Here is a 13,774-nt window from a genome sequence, read left to right as displayed (position 1 = left end):
AACATGTCGGCTCCTGCCATCACAGTTTTTAAAGCTAAAGTCACCTAAATGAAATTTGATGAACCATCGTTAATACTTACGAACGTTCAAAACATTTCCATAAACTTCTTTGATATTCTTTGTGGCTATACAAGCATTGTTTCCCTTCTTGTTTCCAAACAGTATTATATGCCGAATGTGTGTGTCGTTGTGTGTCATCACTGTAAGGGATTAGAGTATACTAAGCTTTACACATTATATAGGCTACACTAACGTGACGTTTAGGCGGTTCGTTTAACTATTATACGTGATGTACGTATTTTGTGGGGGTGGTTAATATATTAACCTAATATATTGAGAGGATATTGAAAAGAACTTAAGAGAAATTAAGAACAATTTGCCCTTGTTCAAGGGACTTAATTCCAAAAACCCGCCTAATACGAGTTTGGCTACAGGATAAACTCTGTTTTATATTATACAAATGTGTTTGTCCTTTTCCTCCTGCCTGTATTTCACACATCAGTTAAATCCAGTAAACAGTTAGTGTTATTAGGTCACGTCACATAACCTTATTTAAAGAAGATGTGGTAAATAAAAAAAAACGAACTTTCTATCACAGTTAAAATTAGCATTTCTTTGCAAATCTAAAATACTCAATGACTGTAAGACAAAGTATTAAAATATCGTTGTCATCAAAAATGTATTACAAAAGAAACTGCAGTGAACTGTGAAAAAGAAAATATGATTTACATAATCACTTTAGAGTGTGATGAAATAATGCTATTTCTACACAATATGTAAAATTACTGTAACAAAAAACTAATTTGGAAAATAATTAGCAACTCATACTGTCAAATCATTTAATGTATTTTCTGAAATCAAATGAACAAATGTGCTAATTAAATCTCAGTTCAAGAAATCCCTATAATCCAAGTTCCTTTGGAATGTAAACTAGTTTCCTTCATCAACGGGTTAAACGTTTTGCGTTTTGACATTTTTAAGTCAGGGAGTCTCTGTGCTTAAAGTGCTTAGCTAGAAACGTGTTGCTTCTAGTTAATTTCTTAATATAAGCTGTACATATAATTATTACACTCTTCAGATTTTAAGATGAAGATCTTCAAATTTTATTTACTTATTTTTACAGAGAAAGTTCATAAAGATATTTTAGACCCTATTCTAAACTGGAGTTTTCTTGGTCCTAGGTATACTTGGTATTGTACATAATTATTGTTATTTAAATATCACCGCAGTATTGTAGCTAGGTCGCATTATAAATTGACTGCGTTACTAAGAACGTGCTTTTAACTCTAGAAATCGAAGTGTGATTCCCGCGGCTGACGCACCTTTGTACTGAAAAAACAAACAAAACAACTTTATTAAGAATTTAAAATTCGATTTCACAGAGTGATAAAAAGAACGACTAATTTTAATGGTTAATGCGTGGCTTACAAATATGACAAAGCATATCAACGAGTACAGTACTGTTTGACCACATTAACAACGGTGGGACAACGGTAAGTTTACGGATTTGCAACACTAAATTCCAGGGTTCGATTCCCGCGGATGACACACCAGATAGCCCAATGTGCCTTTGCTCAAAAAATACAAAGAAAGTTAGGCCTGGTGGTTAATGGCGCTCGACTCGCAATCTGCGGGTTGCGGTTTCATATCCCCGGCATCGAATATACTCACCCTTTCAGCCGAAGGAGCGTTATAATGTACGGCCAATAACACTATTTGTTGGTAAAAGAGTAGCTGAAGAGTTGGCGGCGGGTGGATTTGACTAGCTGCCTTCCCACTAGTCTATCACTGCTAAATTAGGAACGGCTAGCGCAGATAAACCTCGTCTACCTTTGCGCGAAATTTGAAACAAAACTACATTAAAATTCGTGACTGTTCAGCCAACTAGTGGAGTTCGTCGTACCAAACGGTAACATCAATTTTTTTAAATCCACAAAGGTAATCTAGCAGTACAAGTACTTACTTTTTTATTTATTCATGACAGCCATATTGGACAATATTAGAATAATTTTCATTCTTTTGTATTCTTAGGATCACACACACACAATCACTAATCATTTAAAATATATTTTTCTCGTGTACCATACATGACATCATATAAATAATCGGTACTAAATTAGGCTTTAGATGTCGTATGATAAAAAAAAATGTCCATTATTCATTTATAAAATATCTATGTCACAGAACTTATTAACTTGTGAGGTTAATTTTTAACTGTAACATTTCCAATTGCATCAGGACTCTTTGGCTTCCTTAAACAACTACCATTTCATGGTAATTTGTAGTTGTTGTTTTCTTAGTGCAAAATTGTACAATGGACTATCTCCACTCTGTCCACCTCGAATAATCTAACCTCGAAATGTAAGTCCACAAATCGACCGGTGTCCTAGTGGTGATGAGGCATTGAAATATCTATTTGTCGTATTTTCAGTTGTAGTATTTATACATATATTATCTACTGTCCTTGAACACCCTGAACTTTCGATAAAATTCTGTTGCTAAAGCGAAAAGTAAGTTCGTAGTAGAAAACAAAATCACAGTCTTGTGTAATGAAATGCGTGGGGTGTGTGTGTGGGTAGGGGGGGGGGGGGTCCTACGTTTACATTACGAACCTATGTGATTTATAAACTGGAATTAGTTACTTTTATAACACCGAGTTCGCTGTTTTTGCAACCGTAGCACTTTGACATCGTACTAAGCACCTGTATACGCCTACGTGATAATTTTGATGTGGGTTTTCCCAAAAATAGTGCGTAATCTTCGTTGAGTTTATCATGCAGCAGTTCATATAATTGTGTGTTTATAAGTATTGGTTATATTTATAGTTTTATATGTATAAAATTAAAACTATTGAATTAATTTGTTGTTTTTTTCGTCTGTTTTTCATCTAAGTCAGTTTTAAATAGCAATTTAACTATACTTTAAGCATTTTCTTATTTACCTAAGTAAAATTGTACTTTCAGCCATCACTGCACCCTATGTTTTCTTTCAGCCATCACTGTACTCTTATATTCTTACAGCCATCACTGCACCCTGTGATTTCTTACAGCCATCACTGCACCCTGTGATTTCTTACAGCCATCACTGCACCCTGTGATTTCTTACAGCCATCACTGCACCCTGTGCTTTCTTACAGCCATCACTGCACCCTATGTTTTCATACAGCCATCACTGTACTCTGTGTTTTCTTACAGCCATCATTGTACTCTGTGTTTTCTTACAGCCATCACTGCATTCTGTGATTTCTTACATCCGTCATTGTGCTTTATGTTTTCTTACAGCCGTCACTGTGCTTTATGTTTTCTTACAGCCATCACTGCATCCTGTGTTTTCTTACAACTATCACTGCACCCTCTGTTTTCTTACAACTATCACTGCACCCTCTGTTTTCTTTCAACTATCACTGTACCTTGTGGTTTCTTACATTCCATACTGCGCCTAACAACTCAAGCTGCTTATAGATGCTAGAAATGCCAGATAATTTTGTTCGATGATTTTATACAGTGCAATACATTTTGTTCATAAGAAGTTAGTTACAGTATAGATATACCAAAATGGCTACAAAAATATAATGAATATATAGAATATGTGTAGCTAACTGTACGATTAATTTACTTTTGCAAGAAACTTTTTGTAAAGAATAAAACGAGTGAAAAATGCTAAAATAAGCTTAATACATAGACAGGTAAGTGCCGAAATTTTATTCACTTTGAGTTGAAAGTCTACTACAGAAAGAAAAGCTTACTCACATGCAGAGGAAGCTCCATGTTTGCCATTAGAGCGTTGCTAATTGCTTTTAAAGCTCTGACATGTTTGCAGTACTCTTTTTTGTTTTGTTTCTCGTACGCTCGTGATAATCTTGATAATTGTGACTGACAAACCACGTATTCAACAGATGAGATGACTGAGTATTTGTGGTTTGAGAAAATAATTATAAAAAAAGTTTTCACAGATCGTTCATTAACTGTTTTGTTTCTAATGAGGTATTGCAGGAAGGTTTGGGGATATTATCTTGTATTGTGTGTGTATATATGTATATAATTTCAACCAACTAGACCAAAAATAAATGGCGTCTAACATAGGGAGCAGACACATAAATTACAGAGTGGGAATAATAGCACGTATACCATAAAGCCTACTTAGCTGAATAAAAAAAACAAGTCAGTTTAAGCCTATTTTTAAGAGTAATAAAATATATCACCAGCTAAATAAATAATGTCAAAAAGGATCTAGATAACAAGCAAATCTTTGTTGTTATGTCAGTACAGTTCAGAGTAGAAATAACCCTTATTAATGTATTATGTTGTTTGAGCCAGTGAACAGCAATAGGAAAACGAAACGTTAGGTCACAAGTTATTGTATATGTCAAGTAAATCATATAATGATAATTCACTAAAATGAATAACATTCCTAACATTTAAAATTCGGTGTAAACATGTAAAATCATTTCTGATCTTTTAGTCGTATCTATAATGGATTGATCAGGATTTAAAAAAAATAACACCACAGTTACGTCCGTCTATCTATTTTTGTCGGTATTTAGATCTGATGGTAGATCTGGGAGGGTCAGGTTCATGTTTACCCCTTCCTCTCACCGTGACAGTGTATTAACACACTAGTATCCAGTTGGAGATGTGTTCTTAAAGCAACAGAACGGTTATCTTTACTCTGCTACAAGACATCGCATGACTCGCCCCAAACAAACTACAATCTATGCGGATATATCTGATGTAGCTAAATGCTCACAAAGTAATATTTGGATCTTAAAATATCTTCTTCTCTCCATGAAAGTAATTTCAACCAATTAAACTTGGATACTTATTCCTTTTAACCATGCCCATGGATGGGTTTCCAATTGTTGATTCTGGCTTCTCTTAGTTCGGTTGTGTTTAAAGTTTAACACTCACGCATTCCGTCACTCGTACACAATTCACAATAGACATTTAGTTACGTTTATTGCTTTTACTACAGTTTGGACTTAAAGCGCCTTTTGCTCTCCTCAATTTTGGGTATCGGAGCAGAAAAAAAGATATACTTTACAGTACTTTAGCAGATAATTCAATTGATTTTGAAATTCGAAGGGCAAAAATATATATAAATAGAAATAAAAAAATCTAATAATTTGTATATTTTTTTTTTATCAGCACGAAGTTTTGGCTGCTTCAGAAAAAGTCATTCTGCGATTGGTGGACTTAGTTCAATGGATTACCGAAGAAGTAGAATGGTCGCACGGATTGGTAGCGAATTCTACTGATTCCGTTAACAGGGCTCCCTGTATGACGTCATCATTAGAGAAAGGACCACCTCTCTTTCACTCGAAGGCTGGAAATGGTATTAACTTGAATAAGGCATTCTCAGAAAACGTCCCTTATTTGAATATTTCTGATGTCGAGAAGGATAAGAAGATGAACCGTAAGATCTCTTGATTAATTTATAAATTTTTCATACGAGTCTTTTCTGCTTAATATCTTTTTCAAAATACCTAAATACGTGTAAAATTAAACATAACTTATAGTCATCCATTTATCCAGAAAAATTGATTACATTTATAAAAAGCATTTATACTTTGTCAATATTTGTATGCAAGAAACTCGACTTGATTAAGCACTCAGTTGATTATTTATTCAGGTTAACCCTAAGTTGTTCTTTTGGAACTCCTGCTCTGAAGTCAGCATAAAGTGTCGTTATATATGTGATTAATGAACGACAATTAATCAATATATATATATCAACCAGATCGAGTCCTTTTTTTATCTGTATTCCTTCCCACGTGAGTAGTTTAAAGCAGCTTTAATGTGAGCTGTTATCCTTGAAATAAAAAAATAAAAAAACATGATATCTTCTAAGATAACTACTTGAGGAAATCTCGAATAATCTATTACCGCATGTGTTCTTAGTATCAATATTATGTTTATAAGGCATATGCCCACGTGTTTATAGAATCTGGGATATGACCCGAATAGCTTTTTATTTTCTTCAGCACCGAATTATTTTACGATAAAATGCTCATTATTTTCCAATTTCATGTACGTATGAATAACATATAATTTCGAATTTGTAATAACATTGTTACCAATACATAGTTCTGCCATTCTTAAATTGTAATTCATTCTTTTTCTGATTTAAGAATATTAAATATTTGGATAATATTGTAACAAAATATAAAAACTTAAAAAAAAATTCATATCTATTACTTTTTTATAAAACGTAAAAAAGTCCTATATTTGTTGTTTCAAATAATTTACCTTGTTCATGCCCCTCAGTGGCACAGCGGTATGTCTGCGGACTTACAACGCTAGAAACCGGGTTTCGATACCCGTGGTGGGCAGAGCACAGATAGCCCATTGTGTAGCTTTGTGCTTAATTCCAAACAAACAAACATTATTCACATGTTTTCCGGGTTGGCCCTCGTGGTACAGCTCTGAATTTCAGAGCTGACGAGCTGGGTTCAAATCCGTGCTGTATATTCCCAGCACTTTAATCTGTGAATGCTATAAGAGTAACAGTCAGTCCCTAAATGTGGATGGTAGAGTGTTGCTGAATGACTGTCTTCCCTCTGTTCATATGTCCAAAATTGGGGACAGCAGCAGATAGCCTAACAAGTTTACCATAAATACCAATATATATTCATTTGTTAGAAATGAAAAATCTGAAAGCACAGTTTGAAACTTTTTTAAAGAAATATTTCAAAATGTCTTTAGGTGTGAAATGTTAACTTCATTCCTTATTTGCACGTGATGGGAATTCTAGAGATACACGAGTTTAAGTTTCATAGTAGTGACCGACATTTGATCATGCATAAATATGTAACGAAAATTTATGACACCCGACAAAGTAATACGCTTTCTTGTCTAGTTTTTGTGAAATTTATCTACTTATTTCAATATTTGTGTAAATTATCCTGGCCGTAATTTTTTTTCTGTTATTTGGGCAAACGTTTTATCCAAGTTTTTACCCATCGAACCATTCATGCAAGTTAATTTTATTTTAATAGTTAATATAACAGTTCAAAAACATGGTTTCCCACAGCATTCCTTCTTCCGTGTGTATTTACGTAGACTGTGTGATTAGTGATACAACACTCTAAACCGGTTTTGACTTGTTAAAACAAAAATGCTTTATAGACGTGACTTGAATATATTGTACAGTTGAACCGGTTCGTTAAGGTTTTTTTCTTCTTCTTCTCTTTATGTAATACTTTGTTACTGTTATGCGTGTGCACAATTATATCATTAAGCAGAAAGACAGCTTTTCAAACTAGCATATAATGTAATTGAAAACGCATTTTTTTGTATTTTTAACGACAAATAATGAACTACGAACAAAGGGGAAAAAGTAAAGCGTAGTGCATTCAAGCAGCAGTTGTGACCGTAAAACTCCTCAGAAATTTCTAACAGAATAAACCAATTAACTACATGTTTTATCGCTAACTTGTATTGTTTAATGTGTTGTGGAGAAATTCACGTTTCAAGTGTTATTCATATCGCTCAATTCGTAGGACAAAAAAAAGGCACATTGAGATGTAAACTTTCAGAAAAAAAAAGGTTTTTGGCGTGCCGTTTAGGAAAATTATTAAAAATTAGTTACTTTTGGAGTCACTTGCGTATTTTGTACGATAAAAAGAGCAAAATATTTTGTAAATAGTACAAAACGTTGCGACGTTTTAATAGTGTGCAGAGGGACGCAAAACTGGTTTTGATGTGAGCATTATTATACGTCTAAATAATTGAGACTAAGATTTGTTATTTATAATTTTGCTTAATTTTCTACCAGTCTTTGTGACTTTCTTTTTCACAATTTTGTGTTTGAAACTCATGAAACTGGTAAACATTTTCCATCACCACCTGGTTTCAGGTTGTGTAACGTTGTAGTCAACATTTGGAATGTTGTACCCTTGTAGCTATAAAATTTGCATTGAATCAATATCATTGTTTACATACTAGTATTCGTGGTGTTTTTCTAATTAATTAAATATACTGCACAGACTATGAATTACCAACCTTCTATAACGAGTGTTTTTAATAACCACATTATCTTATATTGAGAGTAAAGTACACAAGTAATGTTGATAAAGCTTCACAATGCAGCGCATCGTCTCGGCTGTTTTGTAATTTAGAATTATTTTCGAGTTTCTCTATTAATCCAATTAAAGATCATTATTCTAACCTTATTGTATAAATACAAAGATGAATGACAGATTTGATAGTCTACTTAGTAGGTGTCTGGAAAATTATTTCTAAGAAGTTATTATTTTGCTCAGTATGGTGATTCCTAATTAATTTTATTGATTCTGGAGTGCTTAGGTCTGGACGTTTAGAGAAAAAAAAACGTAATTTGTAAAACACTTGTTTATCATCGTAAATAAAATATTCAGTAAAATAACCAATGTATGTCTGGTTATGGAAGTCTGGAGCTTCCATGCTATGATTTATGGGAGTCCTGGTTATGTTATATTAATCACAAAAATCCATTAAAAACGAAACAAGCAGTGACATAGTATCTAGGAACAATACTTTTATCGATGGGAAACTCAGTATTCGATCTGCCCTTTTTTTTTACTCTTATGCACTGTGTACACACACAAAAACACACGAGTGTCAAGGTATCTTAGTAGTATTGATCATGTTACTCGGGCTCAGCGACACAAAACAGAAATTGGATTATTAAACATACATCATTATGAATACACGTCAAGATTTTGTATCTAGCCAATAATATGCGAATGTGATTTTGTATCTAGCCAATAATATGCGGATGTGATTTTTTTTCTAGCCAATAATATACGGATGTGATTTTTTTTATAAACACCTACTTTTATCTGACTGAGCCTAGTTGGTAATTTTCTTTATGCCTACTTTTCTTATTTGACTCGCTGTTTTTGCTTACAGTAATAATGACTATTATTATTATTTCGGTTGTCTTAGCACACTTAAACACTACCAGTGTTTCTTTATAAATAATGTAGTTTTGTGCTGCTGAAATACTGTATAGTTGAAAAGGGGTTAATACATAAAGCCGTTGCATTGGGTTATTGTATGTGTTTGTTTGTTCTGTGGAAATGTATATCGATATCCAGGAGAGCTGATTTATAAACATTTCTAGATTATGTATACACGTGATCGAAGGTGACGTATGGAGTATACTCTGATAACAAAAATAGCATTTAATACTGCACACAAGTGACAGGTGGATATTTGGGATAATATGATAATAATATTTCTAAAATTTAGTCACATATCATTGGGTTTTAGAGCATTTTCATTGATAAAGAAACGGGTACAATGACTGATTAATTTTAGAAACGTTATGAAAATTCGTTTGTTATCGATTTTCTTAGGAGCTTATGTAACCTTAAATATTAATGCTTAGAGTATTTCGAATTGCCGTCTTGTTCTCTGTAAGTCAGTTGTTGGTTGTTAATTAGATTTCCTGCTGTGTACCGTAGGTTGTGACTATGCTTTTCTTCGCTTGTTATGGCTGATGTATAATTCAGACAGCACATTAAATTCTACGTTTGTGAATGTACTTAATATATCATATGCGGGTTTTATTCCTGTCTAATGATCACAGATATCAGCAGTCGTCCGTACAGAAACTAAACATTGCACGATACTTGGAAAATTAACTTCAAAAAATAATTATGCATTTTTCTGAATATTGGAGCCCTCGAATTAAATATGTAGGCAAAATATATTAACATTAGATAAATAGCTGTGCTTAGAATACAATTTCATATTGACATGATTTAATCGATGCTGCAACTTTCTGAGTATCTGAGTCATTGAGTTAAAAATATAGATAAAATCTATTGAATAAACATAAGAGAAATAACTATGCTTAGAGTTAATTCTGACGCAATATGTCATATAGTTACTGCTTTTCAATGTAATATTCTTGCTTATTTTTGACGTATTGATTCTTGTTTCAAAATATTTTGATTAGAATTGACCTTCAATGATTCTCTCCAAGTTTCTTTTTTTTTTTTCAATTATTCGGAATTATTAGACTATTAGAGTTTGTTTATAAATAATGTCATTTGTGCTGCTGAAATACTGTTTAGATGAAAAGGAATTAAAAGTTTCTATGGGAATATTGTGAATACATAAAGCCGTTTCATTGGGTTATTATGCGTTTGTTTCTTCTATGAAAATATTGTGACTACATAAAACCGTTTCATTGGGTTATCATGCGTTTGTTTGTTTTGTGAAAATATTGACTACATAAAACCGTTTCATTTATTTATTATGCGTGTTTGTTTGTTCTGTGAAAATATTGTGATTACATAAAACCGTTTCATTGGGTTATTATGCGTTTGTTTGTTCTGTGAAAATATTGTGAATACATAAAACCGTTTCATTTATTTATTATGCGTGTTTGTTTGTTCTGTGAAAATATTGTGACTACATAAAACCGTTTCATTGGGTTATTATGCGTGTTTGTTTGTTCTGTGAAAATATTGTTTTGTCATTATAGATGTCAATTTCTTCTGCAGCAAGACGTGTTATACCAGTCAAGCACTTAAGAATAGTAAGACTAGACAAATACAAAGTTAAGAAAGCTCCGCTAACTCAAACGCTCCCGGAAAATATTCTTTTTTCTTTTTTTTTTTCAAGGGAAGTGAAGTAGGTTATGATATACTGTTAATTTATGAGTTAACGCACAGGGTGTCCCAAAAATCTGGCGCCGAAGGATAAAGAGATTTCGGGGACGACGCATTCACCAAATCGTGTGAAAAGTCTTAGTTTCCTCTAAGCATAGATTTTTTTGGACATCCTGTAAGTATCTTGTATATATATATATATATATTGGGTGAAATTTGAAGGTTATAGTATATATATACTTGTTCTGTAGCAAAATTTTGGGTTTTATAATATATGCTAATTTTGTTGTTTGGTAATTATTCTGAATTGTTATATATGTTAATATGTTGTACTTATCCTCCATAAGTTGCAGCTGTATCATAAGTTTTAAAAGTCTCTTAATATGAGTAATTTAAATATCAACATATACACCCCCCTCTCACCGAAAAAAATATTTATACCCCGAACATAGTTAATTGTGGTTATCACTAGATTATATCAACACACACACACACCCCTCACCGAAAGAATTCTTTATACCCCGAACATAGTTAATTGTGGTTATCACTATATTATAAAGGTACGAACAGCTTCTTCTACTGTTTGGAGCGTTCATATTAATTGCATGCAAGCGATCATTAGTTCATGAATAATGTAGGACCTTTATACAAGAAAACAAGTCTGCTATAGACCAACGTGAACGTGAAAATTGGACCTGAATTACAAATGAATGACTGAATACAAGAGGGCTAGCCAAAATTTGGTGATTTAGTAAGTTATGTCCTGTTTATCTTTTATATGTAGGAAAAATGGTGTTTCTAAATATTTTAGTCAATTATTTTGCCTTTCGCTCCTTCCACTGTTTGACAAACCAGTTAATTATGTCTCAAAAGTAAATGTGATGAAATCGATTCGTTTTGTTAACCTAGTTTTGTAATGTTTGCAGGGCATTTGCGGGATGTGTACATGAATACGTTACAGAAATACTCATAACATATTTTAGATATTTACATATATAAAATGGTTCATTCCAGGCTATAAGACTCCGTATCGTTTACCATTTTTGACTTCTAAATATACACCATATAAAGAGAAGGGAAAGTAAATATGGTTAAACCCCAAATTAGAAAAGCTATAAAAGTTATTTGTAAGAAATGTTTATTACATAATAATATTTTGTTTCATACAACGGTTCCAGTTTACTGTCACACATTCAGTCAGGCTTGACTGGTAATAAGGTACAACTTTTAAACATTAGTAAAGGCCAGGTTATGTGTTAAAAGTACGTTGCCCCTGTCGATAAGAAAGTTTTCGTAACTGACTCAACCTACAGATATGTACTAAGAAATTGAGGTCTCAAAATTTGGCAACCTTTTAGTTTTTGGGTCGCTGATAATAAAGAATATGAATTAGCACATCTGTTAACACAAGATGGGTATTTTTTATATTGAATTCTAAAAAAGTATTGAACTGTTGGAAATGGTTAAAGCCGGTATGCAATGTAATATTCCTAATTAGATAATATCAAATACTTTTTAAATGTTTGTAAAATAAAGCTCTAAAACAGGTAGCATCTTGCATGTAAAGTTCGTACAGAAAAAGATACGTTTGATGTTTTCTAAGTTGTAAAATAATAAATGAAAGCTTTTAGTCACATTGATTAGATGTTTATGCTTAGTATTAAGTTATGATTGTAATCTACCATTGAACGAGCGTATTCAAATAATATTGATTAGATGTTTATGCTTAGTATTAAGTTATGATTGTAATCTACCGTTGAACGAACGTGTTCTGATAACATTGATGATGTAATACCTAAACACTGCATAAGTTATTATGATAGCAATAAAGTGAAATCATAGATAACGTCAGATTAAAGTTGTACAGTGCAAAATTTTTATAGAATGTTTAACACTTCCTGGTTTGTTCTTACCAATCATGTACGATTATTTATAGGCTCGTTTCTGCAAAAGAAGTTATTTGCAGTTCTAAAAATTTGCGGGTTAAGAAAACATTTGTTCTTTTTTTTTTTTAATCTACCAGAACGAAGAGATTGCCCTCATCAGGATTGTGTGTACGATAGTTCTGTTCTGACGTGGTGGTGCGAATTTATATAAAACAATTCAACAGCAAGGAGTAGATATAATTATATAACAATACTGCGTGATGTAGAGGAAGTTGAAGTAAACAACGAAAAATTTTCATAAGTTAAAAAATTATAATTTTTAGTATTACTGAGTATATTAATAAAATAACTATCAATATATATATATATAAAATATACTTTTTATATTTTTATCTGTTTGCCTGTTCGACCGTCTATCTGTAATATGTTTCAATCTTGTAGAAATATTTATGAACTGAGAAGGGGGTAAAATCTTTATCGCAGCAATTCAGTTATAAACAAATCTACAAGGAGAGAATAAACGATAAATAACATTAATGAATTATGATTAACAAGTAGAGAAAACTTGCTAATGTTAAAATATGTGAAGGCAGTCTTTCTTGTTTTATATATGTTGTTGATTAGTTTTTGTTTCGTTATGGGTCTTTCAGAATGTTTATGGTATTACGATTAAGAGAGAATTTTATACTAGAGAGCTTACTGAAGATTACAGCCAAACCTAAACACGTTAAACAAATTAGTATCAGAGTTGATTAACGTAGAGAGAACTATGAACTTAAAGGTCATTAGAGTCGAATCTTTGACGATTACGTCACTCTTTCAATGCCTATTTTCTTCCATCCCTCGGGAGTATGGTATCTGGAACGCGTGCACCCGTGCGTATCCAAAAGTCTTTTCTAACTGTTTGTGTAGTCGTATATTGATAAGGAAATTCTTAACTGATAAGAACAGGTGTAACGTTTAATTATGTATAGTACACTTTTTACAGTCTTAGAAAGAGTGAAGCTGACAAACAGCTAGAGCTTGAAAAAACAAGTCTGATCTTTCCTGCACAGTTTTGAATTATTGTGTTACACTCATTATGGAGTATAAAGTGAACAAGTCTGTAAAATAACTGCGCTTTTATTGCCAAGAGAAAGAACGTTGAAAATAATATTTAGAAAACAAAATACACTTACATAATATTCATATAAAACTGATACTCAGTATTTCACCTTTCGACTTCGACTTAATATCCTCCCGTATATCTTAGTTTTCTGGTGCTTCGGATTTCTGGCCAGGTGGTTAA

General features: G+C 32.5%; 1 protein-coding gene across 5 annotated transcripts in view; it reads left to right on the top strand.

Moving 5' to 3' along the window:
* LOC106459575 overlaps positions 1-13,774 on the top strand; it is a 79,763-nt gene that overhangs the window by 17,680 nt on the left and 48,309 nt on the right. For 2 of the 5 annotated variants that reach the window (XM_022386076.1, XM_013919204.2), the window contains exon 3: positions 5,145-5,412. In XM_022386076.1, coding sequence (XP_022241784.1) covers positions 5,145-5,412 — 268 coding nt within the window. Of the gene's footprint in view, positions 1-2,621; positions 2,795-4,643; positions 4,750-5,144; positions 5,413-13,774 lie in introns of those variants that run through there. The other 3 variants (XM_022386077.1, XM_022386078.1, XM_022386079.1) reach the window with 3 other exon arrangements.

The sequence above is a fragment of the Limulus polyphemus genome, unplaced genomic scaffold (genome assembly GCF_000517525.1).
Source record: "Limulus polyphemus unplaced genomic scaffold, Limulus_polyphemus-2.1.2 Scaffold630, whole genome shotgun sequence".
In the NCBI taxonomy this organism is placed as follows: domain Eukaryota; kingdom Metazoa; phylum Arthropoda; class Merostomata; order Xiphosura; family Limulidae; genus Limulus; species Limulus polyphemus.
This window is presented reverse-complemented; position numbering and strand designations above follow the sequence as displayed.